The sequence below is a fragment of the Thunnus albacares genome, chromosome 21 (assembly GCF_914725855.1).
Source record: "Thunnus albacares chromosome 21, fThuAlb1.1, whole genome shotgun sequence".
NCBI classification, from domain to species: Eukaryota; Metazoa; Chordata; class Actinopteri; order Scombriformes; family Scombridae; genus Thunnus; species Thunnus albacares.
In genome coordinates, this window is record NC_058126.1 from 13,203,078 (window position 1) to 13,228,217 (window position 25,140).

At 39.3% G+C, this 25,140-nt stretch overlaps 2 protein-coding genes across 4 annotated transcripts; both read right to left on the reverse strand.

Annotated features, from left to right (window-relative positions):
* Window positions 1–273: 273 nt before the first annotated feature.
* On the reverse strand, window positions 274–12,615 carry gramd1c (GRAM domain containing 1c). 3 transcript variants are annotated; one of them, XM_044339647.1, is made up of 18 exons: window positions 12,365–12,615; window positions 11,643–11,754; window positions 11,125–11,248; window positions 10,234–10,334; window positions 9,345–9,440; window positions 9,162–9,242; window positions 6,115–6,233; window positions 5,872–6,028; window positions 5,619–5,778; window positions 5,377–5,520; window positions 5,147–5,265; window positions 4,892–5,034; window positions 4,692–4,795; window positions 4,162–4,332; window positions 3,489–3,555; window positions 3,191–3,310; window positions 2,667–2,772; window positions 274–1,724 (listed from the first exon to the last, which is right to left on the reverse strand). In XM_044339647.1, the coding sequence occupies exons 2-18, from the start codon at window positions 11,739–11,741 to the stop codon at window positions 1,656–1,658; spliced, it is 1,980 nt and encodes a 659-aa protein (XP_044195582.1). In that variant the 5' UTR covers window positions 11,742–11,754; window positions 12,365–12,615; the 3' UTR covers window positions 274–1,655. The 3 variants fall into 3 exon arrangements, with proteins under 3 accessions (XP_044195582.1, XP_044195583.1, XP_044195584.1); XM_044339648.1 differs by having other exon boundaries at window positions 11,643–11,757; XM_044339649.1 differs by lacking the exon at window positions 12,365–12,615 and adding an exon at window positions 11,926–12,179 and having other exon boundaries at window positions 11,643–11,757.
* Window positions 12,616–12,927: 312 nt separating this feature from the next.
* Window positions 12,928–24,102, reverse strand: atp6v1ab (ATPase H+ transporting V1 subunit Ab). The gene is made up of 15 exons (XM_044339652.1): window positions 23,956–24,102; window positions 20,816–20,919; window positions 20,299–20,427; window positions 19,784–19,998; window positions 19,557–19,694; window positions 19,310–19,461; window positions 19,020–19,182; window positions 17,401–17,509; window positions 17,070–17,192; window positions 15,865–15,979; window positions 15,686–15,749; window positions 15,375–15,578; window positions 15,063–15,157; window positions 14,731–14,902; window positions 12,928–13,656 (listed from the first exon to the last, which is right to left on the reverse strand). The coding sequence occupies exons 2-15, from the start codon at window positions 20,895–20,897 to the stop codon at window positions 13,564–13,566; spliced, it is 1,854 nt and encodes a 617-aa protein (XP_044195587.1). The 5' UTR covers window positions 20,898–20,919; window positions 23,956–24,102; the 3' UTR covers window positions 12,928–13,563.
* Window positions 24,103–25,140: the final 1,038 nt, after the last annotated feature.

A 25,140-nucleotide genomic window follows, 5' to 3' on the forward strand; every position in this document is an offset into this window, starting at 1 on the left:
TTTCTATTTATGGTTTTACATCTGAATATATTTGATTTCATAGTAGCACAATCAATATTAATGTGATCTTTGTGTCCCCAATCCATGCACCTCAGTGCACTGTGCAGCATTTTTGCAATCCCAGTACCTGTATTGTACTTAGTGAAATCATTGAGAACCATATGATGTGACACATACATATGCAGAGAGACTCTTACTTTGACATGTAAATAATATTTTTTTAAAGATTAGGGAGCAGGATTGTACCTTCAAAAAAGGTGCACAAATAAGCAGTCAGGCAAGAAATATTGTTTATTAAAACAGTGCATCGCTATATGACAAAATGTACAAAACAGCAATAATTTTACACAAGTGGTTGTTTGCTGTAGTGATTTTGTTAAGTGAGAAAAAGAGCTGAACAAAATTATCCACACAGACATCAGTGAAGGCAACACTGTAAACATCAAACAAGGCTCAATGTAATCGTAATGGTGTGTCACCAACAACTGATTAAAAAAAACAAACAAGAAAAACAACTATCGTGTTCATGTCAAGTTGGAAATCACAGCACAAACTTGCGTCTATGAAGTGTTGACAGTGTAAGTGCACAGTACTGAGATATCCTGATATATTCTCATTGACCCTACACCTTTAATGAAATAGCATCAGAGTAAATAAGTACTAAAATTAGAGTGAATCATACATTTTTTAAACTTGGCTCAGTGCAGAAAAGGAAGAAAAAGAAAAATACAATCAAGTGCGATTACAGTAGATACTGTAAATCAGGCTTGTCACCTCTTTGGGCAGCTTAATTTTCACAGTACCTCTTTCAATCAGCCCAGTAATGAGCTAGAAGTTAATGAATCAAACATGTATTAAAAATATGGTTTGAAGAGAAAAAAGGCATACCATAAGAGTTTTCTTTACACAAGATTTGGCTCATATACATTATTATAAAACTCAAAGAATGTTCATCTGATGTTTGCACTTCAATGTGCAACATTGCAGCCATTCCTGCAGTTTACACATAAAAGATTTATCATGATTACAAAAAAAGGACAAACTTTTAAATTTGAGTTATTGACTCTACAATTTTAATTTCAAAAAAATAAAAATCCCAAAAAGATATCTAAAACACGACCGAATCTATAAGGCGCTTGTGCAAAAAATTAAAATATGTGCAAAAATGTTAATAGGGAAAATTGTTGTTTTAAATAATATTGATTCATTTCCCCTGAATAAAACAAAAATATAAGTATCTACAATAGTTCATTTGAAGAGACATGAGGCTCATCAGAATATAGGAAGGCACACATGGAAACTTTTCTGAAAACCGATGCCGCCATTGAAGAAAAGACTGAAAAAGAAGCCAGCCAAGTGAGCTGACAGCAGCACCCGACAGAAATCTAAACCCACTGCTCCGTGTGCAGCTGACTGATGTAACTTTGTCCTCCCAGCAGTCAGTCCGCAGCTTTAAAAACATCCGGGCACCTGATTCTCCAACAAAAGCTTTGGGACGTGTAACCCCTAGCAACACGTGGCATGACAGGAGTCTGGGGACATCTACATGGCAACGTCACTGGATACCAGAGGTTTCCTCAGAGGCAGCTCACTACTGCAGTTAGTTTGTTTTTTTTCACAAGGGAAGAGGCACATTGTCGCCAGGTGTGGGAGCGTCACTGCGGCGCTGCCGTTTGATTGGCCAAAGCAAAGTTCTGCTGCAGCATCATCAGAGAGCTGCGGAGCTGTGAGGAAAAGAAGAAAACTCACTCAGCAACTACAACATCTCATTTCTCATTTGAAAGAATCTCAAGATGGGTTTTTAAAAAAGTATTACAAGACAGCTACGCATTTATATGATGAACTTAAAACAGCTGTATGTCTCTGCTTTAAGGTCTGTACTCTTTCAGCTTTTTTCAAACTAATTCAAAATACACTACAAATCTCTTCCAGCTTTTAATGTTTACAGATAAACATCATTCATTCCTAAGTCAGTGTGCAGATGTTTTAAATAAATTTCATATTGTTCTCAAAAAAATCATGTTCTGAGCACAAATATAATACATAATAGTCTAGTTCCTCACTCTTTAAGTGCTCTGTTTAAAAATCCTCCCTACTTGTATTGAAGCTCACACTGATCTACACACTACAAAGCACTTTAAAAATGAATTCATCAGTAACTCTTGGTCATTTTAAATCCACTATCTCAAACCTTTTAACCTCTGTTTGTACCTTTTTTAATTGATTTTGTTGTTACTCTATTTATCAATTGTGTGTCTATTTTATTTTATTGATTCTTCTTTCTTGCTCGATGTCAAATAAATGAGGGCTTTGCCCTCAATGATTTTCGAGTTTAAATAAAGAAAAAAATAAAATAAATAATAACAATAACAACAACAACAACGACTTTGCAGTGTGTGCATTCTCAAAAATCCTGACTGACCCTAAAAAGACTCAGCAGTTTGCCCAGATTGCAGTCAGAAAAAAAACAATATTTGAGATGTAATTGTAACAACAACTCAGAGGCTTAATCATGAGGTAAAAGCATCAAACCAATAAAAGGTAATGTGTGCCGAAAAGTCCACGGTGAACGTCACTATTTTGCACAAAGCAGTGCACAATATCTACAATCATGGCCAAACTGGTGCTACAATCAGACTTGAAGTCTGTCATGCATTGTGTCCTACCTGTTCTAAAAGACTGATGGAGTCCTGCAGTACAGTTTTTAGCAGTTGCGCCTCCTCTCTGGTCCTAAAGCCTGGTCCCTGCCTGGGACCATATTCAGGCATCACGCTGTCAAACAGATGGAAATTATTCTCATGTGCAAAATATGACTTTGATGTTTGCTGCATAAAAAGGCAGCAGAAGACACAGAAAAAGAGGCAGAAACAAAGTTATGGAAATGTGAGTGGAGGGGCACTGATGCAAGATGTCACTTACATAACTGCATTTACTGAGGCAGTTTCAACATTATGAGTCATTAAAACAAGTGCTCTCTTGTATGTGGGCTGCTTAAACGTTACAGACAAAGAGGTGGTGGAAGACTGAGCCCTTCCCGCTCTCCACCCACACCAAGACTTCTGCTTTCTGAGTGATCATGGCAACTGCTGATATAGTTGCTGTCTGTGACAGATGATTACAAAAAAAAAAAAAAGGAAAATGCAAAGAAATATGAATGCTGAAGAGCAGCAGCTGCAGAGGGTTATCTGACCTGGCCTCACTCGTCTCTCTCAGACGATGCTTTGTGCTCAGATACATGCGGTGGGCGACGTCCTCCATGGCCCACAACTTGAAAAACAGGCCCAGATTCATCATTGTCAGAATCAGCAAACTGAGGAGAGACAGAAAGTTTTGAGTTTTAAGATTTGAAAAGAGTTAAAACCAGAAAACACTTAACTTTCTTTTCAATCAATACAGTTTCAAAATACATGCAGGACCTGCAACTAATATGCACAGGTACGCATTACAAACCACATTGTTTCACATGTGTTTCCAGGTTGTTAACTTACATCAAACTCATCCCAGCCACGACTGCAGTCATGTTCCATCTGTACGGGCCGTTAATCTCTGTGGGGCCTGAAATACAAAAGCAAAGGGTCAGTTTGAGTAGAAGACAGATCAATAAACAATACATGGCTGTTTAAAATCATGCAGGCTGTTAAAAAACTAAACCTGGCTGGCTTGCAGTCCATACAAAAATGTCTCGTACTCATTAGCAACATTTTTCTGCTTTAAAAGATATTTCCAACCAGTGGCATGCAACACTTTGCAACAGCCAGAGATATAAATGTGGCTATTTTTTGATGTGTCATGGGTGTAACCTAATAAGTCTGTAACGTGCTGTATTCCTCCACCAATGATCTCAACATTTTTCAACATTAACAGTAGCAGCAGTTTCCACCGTAAACCTTCACTTTCAATGCCTCTTCTATGCTTTGCATTTGTTACAGTTGCCAACATGGCAGCGAGAAATTCTCTGAGTAACTGGATGTTTAATGCACCAGCCTCCATTTGAAAACACTCATACGTTTTGGAAGTGATTAATGCCTCCCTTTGGCTTTACTGACTACATAAAACTAACAATGATTTACATTTGAACAACATGTACAGTATATTTGCATTGATTAGGAACTAATATGTGCAGCAGAGCAAGCTTAGATCATCACTTATAATGTCATGTACCAATGTTGCCGTCTCTGTGCTGTTCAGGGTCTTGTCCGTACTGCTTGTTGGGCTTCATGTGCTCTGGCAGCGTACGGCTGTAAGTCCGCCTCCTCCTCCGCAGCCCACTAATCTTCCCCGAGTCTCCCCCTCCTTGATTCATCTCTGCTTCCTCCTCCAGCAGTTCCGCTTCTGCATCATAATGTCACAAGTGCCCACACAAAGGGGCATGCATTAAATGTATTTAGACACAGTCTGCTTAATGGCTGAATACAAAAAGAAACTTCTTTGAAAATGTACATAATTAAATGAAGTTTTCCTGCAACAGCTCTGCACTTAAAATGGCTGATAAAGCCATACAGCCCATTATATTTCCCTTCTCCTTCCTTGAAAAAGCTGCTGTTATATGATTCACTGTTGCAGAGGGTGATGTGTGTTGGAGGAAACCGTTCATATCAGATCAGAGATAAAATAAACCACTGGCTGTGGAAAGAAGACAGGGAAGTGCTCTTGTCTGCCTCCACAGAGTGAGAATGAGGCTTTCTACTCACCCAGCTGTCTGAAATAATCTTCAATGCCGCTCCAGGAGTTTTTGGTGATAAAGGATTTGACCAGACCCCATGGCTGCTTCCTGTACTTCACTTCAGTATAGACCCTTGCAGCACAGTAGACATTTTAAATGGCAGTCACATAAAAAAAATACAAAAGATAAGTTGATATAAAAATGCCATAAGTTAAAATATCAGCTCACCTTAGTCGACACTTCCGCTTCGAGATACTTATGATGTAGTATCGATTTTGAGTGTAAAAGTAATCGTGATAAGGAACGTCGTGAGTGTACACCTCAGAGTCCACCAGGTAATACTGACCATCCCTGGATTCTTTGTACAACGTCTGAAAGATAAATGGAAGTAAAAAAAATAATCAGCAAGCCATAATTCACACAAAAACATTTGTATTCATCCGTTCAAGTGTGCACACACCATTCACACTAATGTAAACACACCTGGTTCTCTGTAGCAGTGGAGAATTTGCCAATCAAAGGGTTGCTGATGGTTATTGTGTAGTTCAGACTCCTCTTCGTGTTTCCTGAGTCGTCTTTTTGCCAAGCGGTAAAGCTGGCGTCTGATAACACATAAGGACAACGTTGAATATCACACGTGCACGCTTGTGTGAGCTGGAGGATACATTAAGTTTTGGGAACGACTGAGAGCGAAGCAGAATCCAGGGACTTACTTGTTATCTTTCTGACGTTCATGAACCTGCGGGTGAAGTCGGACTCGGTGAAGAGCTGCTCGAACATTTTGTTGGCGCTGATGTGGAAGACTTTGTTTAGATAAAGGCGGCCCTGTACCTGGGACAGACTCACTCGGTCTTCCACTGATGGAGCCAAGAGAGAGAGCAAAAAAAATGTAATCACACAAAAATAAATTAAAAAAACAAAACCAAACTCCATCACCTGGGTTATATCCTCTCACCATCCTCAGTGCTCTCAGAACCGCTCTCCTCAGACACGCCGTTCTCGTTGGCGTTGAGGTCGAGAGAAAGCAAGGAGCGCTTTGACACTCGTTCTGGAGCGAGGCGGTCCAGCGAGGGAGCAGGACTGCGCCGTTGAGACAGGGTGTTGCGAGAGTCATCCTGGTGGGGGAAAAAAAAAAAAAAAAAAAAAAAAAAAAGGTTTATAAAATGATTTAAGATCACACAACATCACAACAACACTAAATTTAATACCGCGTTGGTGGAGTTCTGTGAGCCGAGAGGGGAGGGCAAATCCTCCCTTTGAGGCGTGGAGGCCTCTAGGGGTGCCTGCTCCATGCCAGGGAGGCGAAGGGAAGGGGACTGCTCTAGCCGGCCCAGGCCGTCATCACCACCAGGCTTCACTGTCAGGCTGCAGACAGACAAACGGTATCAAATTAGATTTACATGCATGATAATAGTGTGCGAGGCTGGGTGTGCAGGTAGGAGTGTGCATACCTGGTCTGCATGCTTGTTTCTGCTGCTACCTGTAAACTCTCCATTTCTTCATGGCTCAGACCCAGTTCATTCCCATAATGCTGTTTAACCATCTGCCACAACTCCAAGCTGCTCAGAGGCTGAAAGTGAAAAAAAAAAAAAAAAACAACACACCAGCAGGTGAGTCATGAAGTTATGACACACCTGTTGAAATCTCGTCCTGTTGCCCAATATGGACTCCTCTGATTTGGCAAAGAGAAGCCATAATGTGAACATAAAACAAAACAAAAAAAATGGCAGTAGAGCTGCAACAATTAGTCGATTAATTGATTAGTTGATCAGAAAACTAATCACCAATTATTGTGATAATTAATTAATTATTTTGGGTCATTTCGTAAGGAAAAAAATACTGATTCTGAATGATTCTCTCATTTTGAGCTTCTTAAACGTGAATATTTTCTGGTTTCTTTAGTCCGCTGTGACAGTAAGCTAAATATCTTTGGGTTTTGGACTGTTGGTCAGGTCAAAACAAGACATTTTAGGTTGCACCTGGGCTTGAGGCAACAGTGACTTTTTTTTTTTTTTTACCATTTCCTGACATTTTATAGACCAAATGAAGAATAACCTGCCCTAGACGGTTGGTTATTTTAGCTGCCTCTGAATTTGAAGCAGCTGCAGGTAACCTAGAAATATGTAGCCTTAACACAGTATAATTTACAGTCTCATCTGTATGGGTGACCAGCACATACTGCAAACCTTATTATCTCTCTGTAACGCTTAGATACTCATCTTACATTTTTGTGTTAACCCTTGGCTGCCTTGAGAAGTCACCAAAACAAAGAATATCTGTAAAAAATAAAATAAAATTAGACCTTGAGAAAAATAATGAACACCTGCGGTTACAGGTGTTCGGAGGAAATATCCAGGACAATCAGTCTTTTACTGAAACTAAATTACAGACATTAAATATGTTGTTCCAAGTGGAACGGTGTCTATTATTTTAGGCCTGTTTATTCCGACGCGTAAATAATGTTTCACCATATGGCGCCGCTTTCCGGTGTTGTAACTCGTTTAAAATAAGGCTTAAAACCGAGATAAAGTTTAAAATCCGTTTCCATAGGCTTTACTTACTCGTCAGTGTACATTTTCCCCGCAGCAGTGAGCTTCTCCAGGCGGTCAGACTGTGATCTGTAACCTGGACGCACAGCGCACTTCACACTCAGGAAGTCCTGGATTCGAGCGAGTTGACGCGCCGCCCAGATTCACACCGAGATAAAAGGTAAATAAAAGCTGGTTCCACCTGTCGAAAAGTCTGGCTCACCGACAGACGTTCAGAGAAGAGCTCCTATGTTTTGATTTCGGTCCCGTAAACAGTTTCAACCCCGACACAATCAGAGAGTCAAGTGCTCCCGTTCAGACGCAGGTCGTCAACGAAAATAAGCCCTTGCAACCACACCTGGAGAGGTCAATGAACTTTTTGACGCTGATGTTTCTATACAGGTGTTTGTGCTTCAGATCCCAGCAGACCAACACCCCCTATGGGCAGGCTGCCATAGCACCTGTCTACAGGAACAGTCGAGTGAAGGAAGCTATACAGATTATACAGTCATAACTTTCACTAGTTAATCATAGTCATTGTTTACAGAAAGATTCAGAATTACTGTTTTTTCTTCTTCAAAGCTTATAATGTTTACATATAGCCTTCTTTATGCATTTATTTCCCTATCATAATCTATTACTTATTAGCCTATAATGAATTGTCTATTTGCTCTTAAAGTGCAAACACTCTCCAAATAATTGGTTGCTTAATCAAGTGCTTTCACCTCCAGGGTGGAAGAAGTATTCAGATCCTTTACTCATGTAAAATGGGGATACTACAATATAAAATATGTAATTACAAGTAAAAGTCCTGCACTCAAAATCTTACATACATAAAAAGGTATAAAAGTCGGTGTTGGATTATTATTATTTACAAGATTATCATTATTACTGATGTGTTAAGTGATAATTTAATACTGCAGCTGGTCGAGGTGAAGCTTACTTACTACAACTATTTGGTGTTAAAAGGTTCCCTGTTGAGTTTTTGGCCTCTAGTCGCGCTATGAGCACACAGTGACACGATACACAGTCCTATCAATCTTGTCACACCATTGCACTGATTTACATGTGGCTGTAATGCCACAAAACGCAGCATAATAGTGTTTAGAAGATAACTCCACAGGCTACCTTTCATATATAACAATGCATCATATTTGAGGGGCAGCTTACATGTGAGCTGTAAATAAAATCATAATCTGCAAAGTATAGCAATAACTAAAGCTTTCAAATATATGCATTTCCCACTGAAATGAAATGAAGAAGTATTAAGTAGCATAAAGAGCCAAGTAAAGCGCATCAAAGTTTTATTTTTATTTATAAGTTCACCTGCTTTCAGTTCCTGTTCTTCAGCTATTTTCAGTGTCCTCATACTGACTGACAATTCAACTGCCAACAGAAACTTCAAACGCTCTAGGCTCTCCAACTTCAACTCAATAAACAATATCTCTCATGCAAAAAATTGACTTTTTAAGACATTTTTACTTGTTTGCAGTAAAATTCACACATTGTAATTGTCATCATAAGCAATAAGCAACAATTATGCAAATAAAAAAAAGGTAGCTAAGATGAGCTGCTGGGTTTATCTTAAACTATATCCCTGACATTCAGTACATGTAGGTAAATTATCCCTACATAATAAACACAGTACTTCAGTGGGTGGAACAATAAACAACCCTGCTGCTGTGTACAGATCTTTACCCTACATGCAATAGCAGCACAGCACTGATAACCTCAAAAGGAGACAGTCTGTGGCCGGGGCAGTATGATTTGTACTCTGGACCGATGAGATAAGTGATGCCAAATGGGATAAAGTCACAGACTTGCTCGTTCTCTGGGAGGATTTTGTCACAACAGTCAAGTTTTTGGACAACAGCAAAGTCTGTGTTGTCTTTGATTCAGATCACAAGATTAGTGCTGCGAGGAATGTGATGTAAAATGACAGATGAATCTGAGCGGAGCAGGGCCCTTACCTTGTCCAAGAGTGTGTTTTGCCACATGCGGAAAACACTCTGATAGCTCTTCTCTCTCGCTGAGAAGGAAGTGAAGAACAACTGTGGGCAAAGACATAAAGTTATCGATCATCTGTTTATCAAGGGCGAAACTTGTTGTGAATGACTTTTCTCCTCTGATGGTGATCACACAATAAACTGCACCTTCTCTGCGCTCGTGCAGATCTGGATGGCGTTGGGAATCAACCGAGCCGTTTTTTCTCTGGTCATAGTCGTGATATCTTTAAGAGTCAGCGTAATCTATAAAAAAATTAAAAAAGGTGGAAGGTTGCAGTGTTTAGTACATGCATGCTTATCAAGAAAAAAAATCCACCCTTAGATACGACACACTGTTAGATACAACAAATCCTCCTACGCTCTGGAGTTATTTTGTGATGACATATCATTATCACTTTTAGCAACTCCCAGAGAAGAGGTGTGAACTGAGGCTCGAAATACAACCACGGTCGACTGAGGCTGCTGCAATGTGGTAATTAGTGCAGCTTCCTGGTTGTTTTTCCCCTTTTGTATGTCGGATGTCTTTCTCTGCAATTGTTGCACATGATTGCAAACTGTTACATCAAGATGTTTTTGCTATTTGCTTTTGAGGGACTGACACAAACAACGTGTATATTCTGGATAGGTGAAAACATTTATGCTTCTTTATCATTTATCAGCATCACCTCCACCTCATTTTGGCCAATTTGTGGCAATTGCAAAAAATACATTTATATATCTTTCAACAAAAAGGGGCTCAGAAATGCTGAGCTGCACAATCTGTAGTAGACCAATATATTTTTTCTCCTACAATTCAAGGGAGTGAATTTTGTCTTTCCTTTGCTAAATTTTAGTAGTTAACCCGTCTTTTAAGGATGAAAAACAGTATTGAAATTCATATATGTGGTAAAAGAGGAAGAATTCATATGATCAGATATCAATTACAGAAATGAAATCTTTGCACTATATTTCTGTATTTTGTTTCTTTGTCCACACAGTCCCTTTCATGTGTTGTCAGTGTGCTCCTTCCCTCTGTCCTCCTCCGCTGTCTAATTACCTTCGTACCCCAAAATACATTGCTGTAGAAACAGAGCCAGTTCTCGGAGAGGTAGAGGCGTCCCTGAAGGAGGATGTCTCGCTGGAGGGCACATGGGTAGTCTGAGGAAAAAATACATGAAGTAAATCATCCACAGACATGAGAGTGCCTGAGGTCTTCTTAGACACACTATTTATAAAACAGGTGGCTGTAGTAAGATATTGTGACAGCTGTAATGAGATTACCCTCTCTCAGTTTACCATAGGTATCGGAAAACTTGAACAAGATCCATCATTACAAACTGATGTTGTGTAATTGAATCCTGTTTGTTTTAAATTCTAGTTAAGATCTTTTGGTTTCCGATAAATGCCACCTGTGTCATGCTGAGTTACAGCGTGATGGGTATAAAATGAAACACATTTGATGCAACAGTGCAGCTTTTAATACATGGAGGCTTGGATTTCCTTTCATTATTTTTCATTTACTGTAGTAAGTGTGCTATACTTCAGCTTCAACAAAACACTGAAACAAAACAAGACACATAATATAAATGTGATCTTGTCACGCAGTGTTGCTGCTCACGTAATTGGAAATTCCTCCCTGAACACAAAAGCATCAACCAGTCTATTAAGTGATGTTTCTCTTTGCATATTTAGTTATTTCCCTATAGCTGATGACTTTATTTAATGTTTTACAAAGTTTCTTACTAGAGTTAAACAAGCAGATCTAAATGCTGATTAAAAAGTTATTTTCACCCTGACAAGCACAAAATTCAGAATAACAAATGGAATATTTGAATGTTTATGCCATAAAAATGTGAAATTAAAATACTGAATATCAGCATCTTAAATAATAAAAATAATATCTTGATTAAGAGGCTACACTGTCGTGTGACACAGCTTTGTAACTCACCCACTATGAGTCTCTCTGACTCCGGCAGTTCTTTGAACAACTTCTTAAACTCATCACACTTCTGTTTGTAGGTAGGCAAAGGGCCTTGAGGTGCGACAAGAGACGGTCCCTGAGGATCACAGCTCTGATGGATGAGATGAGAACATTATTTATAAAGCGAGACATTAGTGAAGTATTTGTCTACTCAGTACTCTGTATAGTACACTGTATGATAAAAAAAAAAAAGTATGTAGACAAAAGTTTGACTGGAGGTTAAAAGAGACAGACAGACAGATGGAAACGGCTGCAGTGGGATTAAGCAGATGGTAAACAGCATTATTAGCCTTTTGGGTTTTGCATCAGAGGCAACAGTAATCCCACTTGCATGAGATGAAACATGGTGTGAATCTGAACCACTAGAGGGCAGCCATTTTCCAAAGTTATATTAAAACTACTCGATTGGAGTGAATTAGTCCTTAATGTCAAAATGTCAGCAGAATCTTTCTATTGATTTTTATGAAGTCTTGAATTTTTATTACCTCCTCATTATCAGAGTTCCACATGACATCCGCCAAAGATGCTGACTCATCCGTAATGTCATCACTGCCCACACCTGACCGGTTGGATACCTGGTCCATCTGCTCTGCTGCACTGCTTAGATTTAAAAAAAAGATGTGATCATTTCAACTCTTTATTCCAGGTTCCACAAAACTTTGACATGTTCACCTCAATATCCAATCTCTGCAGTGGCGTCATGAGGAGAAACTGAAGGAAAATAGACATTTGTGGGTCTTTTTTTTAAGTTTAAATTCAAGGATTTACTCTGAAACTCGGTGGCGAATGTCATCAAACAGGGTTATCCAGCAGTGCCACAGGAGAAGTCATTATCACTGCAATAAAACTGGTTCGACTGGGAGTGCTGCGTTTAAGTGTAGTCATGTCAATGAACAACACCCTTAATCCGACAATCTTTCTAGAACAGAAACTGTGTCGTAAAAAGAAGGTTAAAATAATTTTGCACAGAATTCAAGTGGCTACCATACTCCTTTACTCTTTCTGTGCGGTGTCAGATTGTGTTGACTGATAGAAACTATGAGTCGACACGGATATCAAGTCAAACAAAACCAAGACGATAAAAGGTTCCTATCAGATCTGTTGTCAAACGTGTGCGTAAATACTTTTACGCACGGCGCCAAAAGCGCACAGGTTGCTCCACATGCGGGTCATCTATGGAAAAAAACCGTCGCTGTCAGTCACCTACCTGACACGGAGTGGACCCAGGATTCCCTCCTTCGCGACCAAGTTGAAGAGCAATAATAAAACTCAGTTTGGTGGCGCAGCACTGAAGTATTCAAACAGCTCCGTTCATGAGTGAAGTGTGCCTTTCATCCAGCCGGGAGGAAAATACCTTAAGGGAGTTGTCACCTCATTGCTCTTCACATAACTAGTTAAGATTTCCGAAATGACCTCTCCCTTCCTTTATTTACGACTCAACTCCTCCTGAGGACAAGTTGACTAATTATAACCACGTGTTTGCATTCCAAGTACTCAGGTGTGCATTTAGACACAGCAGCGTGATGTTTTCATTATTAAATCAGTTGTTTTTTTCTACACATGAAAGTATAATTAGTGACACTTGGCTTCATCACTACTTTAAGTAATTGTAAGCACAAAAAATAAGCTTTGACCTTTTTAAAACTAGTAATTAAAATGGTTAAATTACTTCTGTGAACAAAGCATCCTACTGGCAGGGTGCTGGAAGTATGAGTGATATGCAGAGAGACCAGTTCAGCCACATTGGCATTCACCTTAAAAACAATGAGGTCAAACAGGCAGACACACTTTATTATTTTTTTCCCCCACATTTGAATTCTTTGGGAGTAACATGATGAAAGTATTTGACAGTATTTGGCTGATCGCCGGACTCTTACACATTCACACAGCAAAGTACACAACACTGCACAGCATGAAAACACAACCATAAAAACAAAAAGAAAGAGCAACAAAGCCTTCACGTTGAAATGCTGGCAATAAATAGACTGATCTTATTAAATTTATATTCAATACTCTTCTGTACAGATGGTCTTTGAATTACAATACATCAATCCTCTTCGGGAAGAGCGACACAGCTACAGACAGAAATGTAAACAGAGAAAGGAAGAAACGGGGGCGAAGAGATCCCTCTTTCATACGCACATTAACACACACGCACACACACACACATACACACAATCAATGACCATGCAGAGGATCCAGAGTCGGCCTTTATGAGGCAACAAATAATAATGAATACAGTACATCTTTCTCTTTTCCCTCCACATGAAATTGCACTCACACAGTCACTCACAAAAGGAGCACAGGGGAGCAACACAGATTTCGGGGGAATACGAGGAGGTGGAATGTGATTCTGCAGTGGAGGGGTCAGAGATGAAAACTGGAAAGGTGTGAGAGGCACGGAGCCTATTCCTCCAACGTGCGGAAGGCGTTCTGCATGTCCTCCAACAGCTGCGCGTAGTCAGCCTTGATCTTAGCCTCGCCGTCCTTCACCGGGTCCTGTGCCGACACAGAAGTACAATGTGAGTAGAAAACAAGAGGTCTGAACAGACTCAGTGAAGAATCTGTAGCGCCTGAGTTAACACAGATGATGGGTGGACTTCAATGCATTAGGTATCGTTCAAGCACTGTGGGGAATATAGTCATTTACTGAAACGTATACACAATTAATTCTCCACTTCTCTATTGTGATTGTCTCAACATTAAATGCACAGAATTGTTTTCATTTTTTAAGATAAATATCCAAATTCTGGTTCCAGCTTCCCAAATGTGAATATGTTCTGGTTTCTTTAGTCTTCATTGATAGTAAATTGAACATCTTTTGGTTGTGAACTGCTGGTCGGGACTAAAGAAGATATTTGAGGACGTCACCTTGGACTTCGGGGAACAGTGATCACCTTTTTATACCATAATCTGACATTTTATAGACCAAAAAACAAAGACATTAATCGAAAAAATATTCAACAGATTAATCGATAATGAGAATAATTGTTAGTTGCAGCTCTAGAATTGTTTCAAACCTTCAAAATAATCATTTGAAAAATAAATTATATAGGTTCACTTCATCTAATGTCTAGACAGACTTACTGTACAAACGATACGGACAAGTCAATGAAAACCAAAATCACTGATTTAGCAAATATTTTTTAATAATTTTGTTTCTCATGTGATGAATTCTTCAAATAAAGCTGAATTTTCCCTATTTTAGGTTGTTTCTTTCAATCATGAGATAAATCTTAAGAGTTTGTTCGATATTTCACGAGACTAAGTCTAAAAGTCTAAAAATCTTTTAAACTAAGTTTAAAAATCATACGTGTTAGACAAAAACAACAATGTTTGAGTAATATAAGACTTATAACCCATTTTTAAACATTTATGTCTTCAGTAGGCTGAAAAGTATTAAGATGGACAAATACATTGCTGGTTTTAGTCTTTTCATGAACTTTGTTGATATTAACAAAAATATAGAATATTGCGACCCTTGTCATTAAAAATCTACTTGACAACCACTTTATTAAAACATAAAGAAGAGGAGATACAGAACCTGCATACACAAAAACCACACACACATACCTTGAATTTCATGGAGCTGATCCTGTAGAGGATTTCTCCCATGTGCTCCCTGATCATGGCCCAGGTGATCTTGTTGTCGCTCTGAGCTGTGGTCTCCACCGCGTGCCGTGCCATGTCGTAGAAAGCGATCATGTTGGAGAGAATGCCCACTGTCTTATAGAATGGACAGAACCTGCACAGATAAAAAAAAAAAAATCAAATATAAGTTATCACTGATCAGATTTTTTACATTTTCAAGCCATTAAGCCTCTCAGAAATAATCAGATTCATGATGAGAGACATTTGTTTTTCCAAAATGTCCAACTTGAGGTGTGTGCGTAGTTGAATGTTACCTGTCATAAGGAGTGTAGCCGTTCTGCTGCAGGAAGTCATCTTTGATCAGTTTGGCCACTTCCAGGGTGATCTTATCTGTTTCTGCCAGCGATGCCTGTTAAGAGCGATAATCAGGTCAGACGCTGTGTTTGAATATTACAGAAGTGACAAAACATCAATCAAGTGTTTGAACAAGCTGATATAGAATATGACATTTTTATTCAATGTGTTTCTAACTTTGAAACGACTCGAAAAAGGAAAGAAAAGAAAGAAAATCAGATCAGACTTTATCTAAAGATCAAACCAGTGCTGCCAGCTTTATGCTGAGTCACCTTTCCGACGAGCTGCACGATCTCAGCCAGGTCCTCCTCCTCCTGCAGGATCTCCTTGGACTTGGTGCGCAGCGGCACAAACTCAGCGAAATGCTTGTCATAATATTCATCAAGGGCACGAGTGTATTTGCTGTAGCTGATGAGCCAGTTCACTGAGGGGAAGTGTTTCCTCTGAGCCAGTTTCTTATCCAGACCCCAGAACACCTGAGAGAAGATTTAAAGGACTTATAATAAAATCAAGAACTGAGCGGCTTTGATCAAACAGGACGATACATGATACACTTGATTAGGAAGATGATTGGATGACTTACCTGAACAATACCAAGTGTGGCTGAAGTAACGGGGTCAGAGAAGTCACCACCAGGAGGTGATACGCTGAAGAAACCAAACACATTTTAACATTTTATTTAAACCTGAAGTATTTTCAGTTGCAGTCCATAAAAGATGTGCAGTGTAAGGTCTCCCTCTAGTGAAAGAAAGCTGTACTCACGCTCCTACAATACTGACGCTGCCCTCTCTCTCAGGGTTACCAAGACACTTCACCCTTCCAGCACGTTCATAGAAGGAGGCGAGACGGGCGCCCAAGTAGGCAGGATAACCGCTGTCTGTTAACACACACACACACACACACACACACAGAGGAAATATGTTTTTATATACAGTTGACTTATATTCTACTTTTTACCAAGCAATGATTGAACACTGCACCATCATGCTGGCTTTCTCTTTCAAAGCAAAGAGATACTGGCTCCACCTTGAGGGGAATTTAAGCATTTAAAAAACAGACTTCAGCATCAGTGGACCTGACTGTTTGATAAAGGTGTCATTTTAACCTCAGATCCTTTTAACGTCAAGTTTATTTTAATGTAACTTCAACCTGGTTGGTTGTGTAAATGTGTATGGTGAGTCCTTTTAACATTTAATCAGTAAGGCTGACTGGTAGCGATTCAGTTTTCACTAGTGGAAATGAAATTTCAACATGTCACAATGTCATTTTAACTAGTTAAAATATTAATTTAAGATATCTGTAAAACAATGTTGACATGTTACAAATATATTTTCACGTGCAGAAATGACATTTCAATGAGTCAAAACTGATTTACAGATATCTTTAATTTAATTATAGATATCAGTAATTCTCTTTTCACTAGTAAGAATAATGTTTACTGATATCTACAATTGAATGTCCATATGTTGAAAAAAGAATTGTGACTTCATGTAATTTCCCATTTCAAATATCAACAACTGCAATTCCGATATGTCCGACATGTCAACAAAACATTTCGGATATGTCGCCCGGTCAGTGGTCAAACTAAAAGGTTTAAGTTAGAAGACAATCAGCTACAAACCATCACAAAACATTAGAATAGTAGTGAATTATTACCACCTTTTTGGTTATTGTACTAAAAAGGTTTGAGAGGTTTGTCCTTTGCTTTTCTGTTTTGTGAAATTCACAGATTCACTCCTTTTTCCTTTCATAAAGTAAATAAACTGATCACTAAAAAAAAAAAAAAAAGATCTGTTTTGTATAGATAATAATTTTCTCATTTCTTGTTTGTTTCCTGCTGCTCATGTTGTCAGGGGAGGAAATGGTTTGTGTTTGTGTTTTATTACCGAGTGCCAGACATACAGAATTACTGAAGCTTGAATCTCCATTTAGCTCTTCTTATAATCTCCAGGAGACTCCAAACTTACCAGCAGGCATCTCAGCCAGACGGCCAGAAATCTCCCTGAGAGCCTCGGCCCAACGGGAGGTGGAGTCGGCCATCATGCTCACATTGTATCCCATGTCTCTGAAGTACTCAGACAGCGTGATTCCTGCCAATACAAACCTAGTTAGTATGCACTACTCATGTGGAGTTAATCTACAAACAATCACAAAAAGAGAGTGAAAAAGTAATCTATTAAGTAAAGCTGGTGATTGATTTTAAATCTTCATGTAAACGATCTGTGATCAGATAAATGATGTGATTACACAGATAGTTTCTTTTAACATGTGTATGTGATCAAAGAGTATTTCGGACACCTGTGTAGATGGAGGCTTCTCTGGCAGCTACAGGCATGTTGGAGGTGTTGGCCACCAGCGCTGTTCTCTTCATGATGCTCTCCGTCTTTCCATCCACCTCCATGGTCAGCTGTTGGCCAGACAACACTGTCAGTCACCTTGAACACCAATCAAAATCACTCTAGTCGAGATATCCTGTGATCGCAATAGGCTCGTTTCAGATGAGCAGGTTAGATTTCTGTGTGACTTGATCCTGACTGTGATGTCACAAGATCAAGGCGGCTGCTTTCAGAGATAGAAACGTGTCAGCGGCTCTCCACCGACCTCAGTGCATCATGAGACATGCCAACATCTGCTCATAAAAGAGCTCATTGGCTCAGATGTTTCACCGATAATGACATTTTGTAGAACCTTAATTTACTGTTAAATTGTAATGAGTTATTTTGTACTATGAAGGTTTACTCTGTTAAAAGGGGACAAATGCTTTTTCTGATCATTTATATACAGTTATAATGTCGGATATTTATGTTAAACGTGGTCAATGTTTCAAAACTTGAGGTGAACCTATGTAAAAATACCGCCTTCAAGTCAAAAGGCCATCAGCCTGCTCTGAGCGCCTCATTTACAAAGTTACCTCTACTTCCCCATCAAAATGACATCTGATTGTTCATAGTCCTTGTTGCCAGGTTTGTTGCTAAGGTTGTTGCTAAGGTTGTTCCACAGGTTTTTCAAGTTGTCCACTCACATATTTCGGTTAAGATTTCAGCTCGAACACGTACACACGTATTTGAATAGTTTATATTTTGAGTAAAGAACAAGAAAAAGAAGTAAAATCCTACTACTACTATTTGTTTATTTATCAGCAGACTGCTAGGAGCTGGCCAATCAGAACAGAGGGGGCTCATAGGGAGGGGGACTTAAAGACACAGGAGCTAAAACGGCCTGTTTCAAACAGAGGCTGAACTCATGGGGGCTGTATAAAGGACCAGTATAAGATAAATAAGGAGTTTTTTGAACTGTAAATCATGCAAAGATATTTTAGTAGAGCCCCAGAATATAAATATAGACCTGGAAATGTGCATCATACATCCCCTATAAAAGGATAAATGCTATGTGGTTCAAGATGAGTAAAGTCAGTCCAAATATTCCAGATACAATAACAGAACAGTAGCTCTACTTAATTATTGTGAAGGAACACAAAACCTTTGGTGACAGGTGGGACGTCAAATAAGTATTCACAACATCTGATTATAACGGACAGATCAATGAAGGAAACTTGTGTCTTGTATTAGTAACTCTTTCTTTTCTTCTGCTCGTGTATGTCGTGAGGATATTTTGACTATTGATTGATATTTTGAATACATAAGATTTTTCTATAAAATAATGTAACAAATATGAGGGAATAAACGCTGTCATGCTTATGACAACATATTCTATACATACAACATTTTAAAACCCTATGAACTATCACAGAACATCAGCTGAACACTAATTATTTGTGACTGAGTCAAAAAGATGAAACTAATAAATAACATTTTATTTATCTTGGATCTGCTAAATGTTCATGACTTCTTGTACAAACTAAAACCCGAAATTCACCTGAAATGAGCCTAACATCACGACTATCTATCGCTACCCACCTCAGGGAAGTCTCGCAGTACTTCTGACATCTCATTACCACGCTCTCCACAGCCTACGTAGATGATGACGTCACTGTTGGAGTACTTGGACAGGGACTGAGAGATGACAGTCTTACCACAGCCAAAAGCTCCTGGGATGGCTGTGGTTCCTCCCTGCACACACCTTCAGGAGGAAGGAAAGAGCGAGAGAAAATGTACAGGAAAATAAATTAAGGAGGAAGATCAATTAGCGCTAGAACATTTTGAAATGTCTCGAGTGAAAAAGGCTAAAAGGAAGATTAGAGACTAACGGGAAAAGGGCGTCCAGCACTCTCTGTCCGGTCAGCAGCGGGTGATTGGCGGGCAGCTTCTCTGTGACGGGCCGCACTTGTCTGACGGGCCACACTTGCACCATGGTGAACTTCTCCTTCACGCCCTCAAACTCCAGCTCCATCACTACATCCTGACGCACACACAAACACACAAACACTCACCATCAACACAAAGCTACATCTAACAGTCTGTTCTAAAACACAGCCGGATGTAGTTCGAACTCACGGTGATGCTGTAGTTTCCGGGAGGAGCCACGTAGGTGACGGTGCCTCTGTTTTTGGGAGGCAGCATGATCTTGTGTTTGATGAGAGAGTTCTCATGCACCATGCCGTAGATGTCTCCTCCTGTGATGTGGCTGCCGACCTAACAGTGGCGAAAAAAAAAAAAACCAAGAGACATAAATATCATCAAACATGCTAAGAGGAGGTTTGGACGTCGGAACACACACATACCCGCAGGCTCTTGCTGGGAGTGAATTCCCACGTGAGGTCTCGGTTGAGGGCGCCGATGTTTACTCCTCTTGGGATGTAGATGCTTTGTGTGATGTCGTTGATATCCTTCAGGGGTCGCTGGATACCATCAAAGATGGATCCCATGATTCCTGGGCCCAGCTCCACAGAGAGAGGTTTCCCCGTTCGCAGAACAGGATCTCCGACAGACACACCGGCTGTGTTCGAGCTCAGGAAAACCCAACAAATGTTAATGAAGTTTTGCACAAGATGAATACATACAGTACTGTATATAAAGAAAGATGTACAGTAGGTGCAGGAGAACGTATACTATTGTAATACAATGCACTAGAATGAGATTAGTGTAAGAAAAAGAGATGCACTTGAGTGTTATTTTCAGTATATAGTTCAGTATTCTTGAAAACTGCTTTATCGCTTCACACATACAGTTGGCTTAAAGGAAAGTGAACCTAATAGCAGCCATAAAGAGGACAGACACAGCTGAACAGTAAGGATACACGTCTCCTCGTAGACCTGGATGGTGGCCATGTCTCCCTCCAACCTGATAATTTCTCCCACCAGCTCACTGTGGCCGACACGAACCAGTTCATACATGGCTGCTCCCGCCATGGCCGTAGCCGTCACCACTAGAAAACAATCCAGGTCAACAATCAGTCAGAAGAGCAGCAGGTGAAAAAGCCTGTTTTCTTTTTTTTTTTTTTTAATCTCCGTTCTCAAATATTGTTGTTACAGATTTATGTGTTTCTTCCCTAAAACCTACAGGTCCATCGCCACAAAAATAGGAAACAACAAAGAATGAGACATGCATGCAGAGGCAGTGTAGCAGCAATCCTGTCTTTGTTTTGACTACTGTAAAATCTTTAAAAATGTAACTACATGAGCTTTTCTTCCTCAGCGATTTCTCATATTTAGTTCCTTTTCATTTGTCACAAACTTTCTCTTTTGTTATAAATGCAAAGTGCTAGAAGAATGTAAAAAGATGATTTTGTCTTTATGTAAGTGTGTGGTGGCAACCTGGTCCGGAGACTCCATGAACGTATCCAAACTCGCTCTCTCTCTCCTCATCTCTGACCTTGGGCAGCTTGGACATGTCCATCTTCACAGGATTATTCTTCTGACTGGAAGAAGAGTAGAGGAACAAAGTGAAGGAGACACTAAGAAACAGAAAACTAAAGGGAAGTTAATCAGAGGAGTACAGAAGACGCCTCCATCTCTGCTGCAGCGGTCACTATTAACAAAATAACTTAATTATTGAGGATTTTATTTGCAGTCATAAAGCAGCTGCAAGTACAAGTGCTTTGATTACTGGTGTTACAGTTCATTTCATCCAAAACCACACAGAGCTGATGTGGGAATAAGTAGGGTTTGTTTTTATATGCAGCAAGATCATGAAAGTGAGGGGAAAGATGACAAGTGATTATGGCTGCAACTAACAAATAATCTGTTGATTATATTTTCAGGTAACTGTAGTCTATGAAATGTCAAAAAATGGTGAAGATTTTTCCCAGAGCCCAAGGTGAGGTCTTGAAAAACCCCAAATACACTAAATTACAATTATATGAAGAAAAAAAAAAGCAAATCATAGAAAAAACGTTTGATATTTTCACTCAATAAATGATTAATCACTTCTCAAAACAGTTGTCTACTAATTTTCTATCAATTAACTAATCAGCACTACATGCGACTGAGCCTACAGGATAATTTCAAACTCAGTATATTCATGCAGGATGATCAGTGGGAAAATCACAATGCATCACTGAAACCGACTGTACAATGACACATTTTGTTGATTGTTTTTTTCCTTCTGAGTAAAAATGCAGTTCATTGCCTGTAACAGTCCAGTAATCATTAGCACAGAATCAATTAATTTTTTTACTGACAGACGTTTTTGTAAGAAGCATCTGGTGTACATATTTGACCAGCATTGTGCTTGTACATCAGTTGTGGCACCTCCTGTTGTAACCATGGAGACCTCCAGGAAAATACAGCATCATCACGGCTCACGACTCAGGGTGGTCTGAGTCGTAGCCTGAACTAGGCAACCCCCCCCCCCCCCCATCTCCCCCCTCCTCTGCTGCACTGGCTTCAGGTCCAGTAGCACTGTGCAGTTAGTATGACGCATCAGGCTAACATTAGAGGGGAATCCCACTCAGCAGCATGTTCCTCTGTTTCCCCTTCACACATACACATGTATGTAAACACGGCATGAGCATTACAACTGTCTCCAATGGGTGTATGCTTTGATTTCAAGTCCAATCTTTTAAGTTTTTTCAATTTTTTTTAAACTCTAAATTCTTATTATTCATATTTTCATGCATCTGCTAAACACACAGCTAGATGCAGGAGTGACACAAACACAAGCTGTCATCAGTCGTGACATGAGCCCATCCCCACAGAGAAATGAGTGCAGACGCTGTGCACACATTTAAGAGCAGCTTCATCTGCAGTATACTGTATGTATCAGCCACAGATCACACACACCCATCCAGTCCTGTTAATTAAATGTGGTATCCCTTTGTGCTTATTCTCTGTCTAACACACAGGCATCCTTGCCCTTTCCCTGTCCTTCCCACTGATGTTCAGATCTTCCTGTTTACGCCACGCTGCTTATTTCCCATCTGTGCAGGAATAAAGCAGCTCCGCCAAGGGGTGAATACAAGAACTGCCAGAACGACACCTCAAAAGGTTTCACTGTTCATCTGGAAAATCATTTCTTTAAATTATTTTTAAAAAAGGACCAAAAACATACAACATTTCTTTAGTTTCAATTTGTTTGTGTTTTATCTCAAAGACAAGCAGCACATTTACATTCACAGGTAGGCCTGAGCAGCTCAAGTATCAACCTGATATTTTTAAAGACCCTCAAAAGAGCAGTATACAGAGGGGAGATAAGGTTTATTGATCTGATGATTCATTCATTCAAGATCACAGACAACTTTCAGCCTGCTTGATTAATGCTAATTCTACAAATCAAACTAAAATGACATTTTTAAAAAAAAGCCCTTTCTCTATTTGTCAGAAGCTTCTTTACAGTCAGTTAAAGGTAAATAATCCTGGCATTGACGTTTCTTGTTAAATAATACGTTTCAGATAAAATAGTTCTGACAAAAAAAATAATAGACATGACACTTGATCATATGATCCTGGCACATGACTGGCCGGGGTTTTATGAGGCTCTTTAAGGAAGTGGAAAACTAGCATGGTGCAAAACTGGGAAGTACAAATTATGACTGTGTGTGGAAACACTGGAGACTACAATCCTCCACAGAAAATGGGCATGGGGGCATACTAAATATAATTTCCCCTTTACATTATCCTATTACTGACCTTAGCTGTTATGCTGGCTAAACACTGTGATGGATAGTTGAAGGACAGTGAGGAAAAGTCTTCTATCGTCAGCAAATTCAAAGTGGAAGAAGGAAAGCATATTAACAAAGCAGAGACAATACTGCACCTGAACATATCTAGAGCTGAATATGCGCTTTTTCTCTGTTAATATTTGAGCTAAAGGATGGCAGTGGGGTTGACAACACTGAGAAAAAGCATGTTGTCTGATCAGAAAATAGCCTGCTCACTCAGAAATGTAACATGTAAGTGAGATGACCAGGCAAAACATCCTGATACACTGATGTTAATTGAAAACTCCTTGAAGACAGCTAGTTGATAGCTGTAACAGTCGGCTACTTTATATTATTTCTTCTATTTTTTACACATAAACCAATGCCAAAATGAGAGATTTAGTGACCTGGTAGCTTATAAACATGGTACATTTTGTTTAGGGGCTGCGATTGTGTGCTATTACCATTAAACTGATGTCAATGCAGTATATTTTGTTTCACAGCTCTCCTCGAAACTGCACCTTAGCTAGCTACATTAACTCAGCAAAGAGAGTCTAAAATACAGCCAATAAATCATAAATAAGCCTGCCTGTAATCCTCACTTTTATTTAACAGTAAGAATAACGTTAGCTAGCTCCGTTTGTTATTCGGTATCATGAAAATGAGAGCAAAGACTGGTGTCTCGGCCTGGCAGAAAACTGCTGGCTCTAACATTTTGGTGCAACGGCTGAGCTAAATTATTTCCCCCGTTGAAGCTAAGGTTAGTTTATAATGTCGCTATTGCAAAGTACAGTTAAACAAGAATATTATACGTACCGTCTGGTTGTGAAGTGGTGGTTTACTGTCTTGCCTCGAGAGAGAAACGACGAGCGCTGCGATGCGTGACAGCAGACTGCAGATCAGCTGACTTCAGTCATTCGCTGCTCGGCTGGTTTTTACTGCTGGGCCGCTGCAACTGCCGCCATTTTGGATCCGCCTCAACCGGAACACCGCAAAGATTTTCAAGTGATGGAGATCGATCACTCTAGAGGACAGTTGGTCTGCAGCAAGCAGGCGCTCTCCAAGATGTCTCACTCGAGATGTGTGTGTTGTATTTGGGGCCCTGTGTAGTTCACGTGGTTTAGATTTTAATGTTATAGACAGGAAAGTAACATTTACTCAACTACTGTACTTAAGTATAATTTTGAGGCACTTCTTTGAGGTATTTCCATTTTATGGTACTTTATACTTTTACTTACTGTACATTTTCTCCATTTATTTTGCAGTGAAAGCATTTTTTTCTGATAAAAAAAGCTATTTTAGATAAATGAATATTCGTATTGTTTACATACTGCATATGAAAATATATATAATCATATTTTCTCATTCAACATATACAGTATAATGATAAAATATGATGTAATTATTGATCAAACTACCCAATAGTATGTAAAGTAGTTAAAATTAGCTCAATCTCAACCAAATACAAAATTGAAAATGCTGCTTACATAATAATAATCAAGTTATTATAAAACAATATATAATGTAATACTCTCTGGGGGCAATTTTCTGCCTAAAGTAGCCTACTTTTACTTTTAATATGTTGTTTAAATTTTACAAAAAAAATAATACTATCGTACACTGTGTACTGATACTATACTTTTAACATTTTGAATGCAGGACTTTTACTCGTAGGCTACTGGATTATTTTTATATGGTTGTATTGTTAATTTTACTTAGGTAACACCTCTCAATATTCTTCCACAACTGGTGGCAGCTATGAAATACAGCCAGACTGCACCTAAAGATGTGTTAGGCATTTGAAATGAATACTACACTGTGCTGAAATATCAGCAGGTATTTGTGATTATGAATAATGGTGTTGTGGGTCCCCCACACAGTATTATTACTGTATACGTCCAGAGTCAGATTTAAATTCAACAAGGTGAAAGACCATTTAGACCACTGGTTCCCATTCTTTTTGGCTTGTGATCCTAAGCCAAGTAATAGCTACTTGTAACC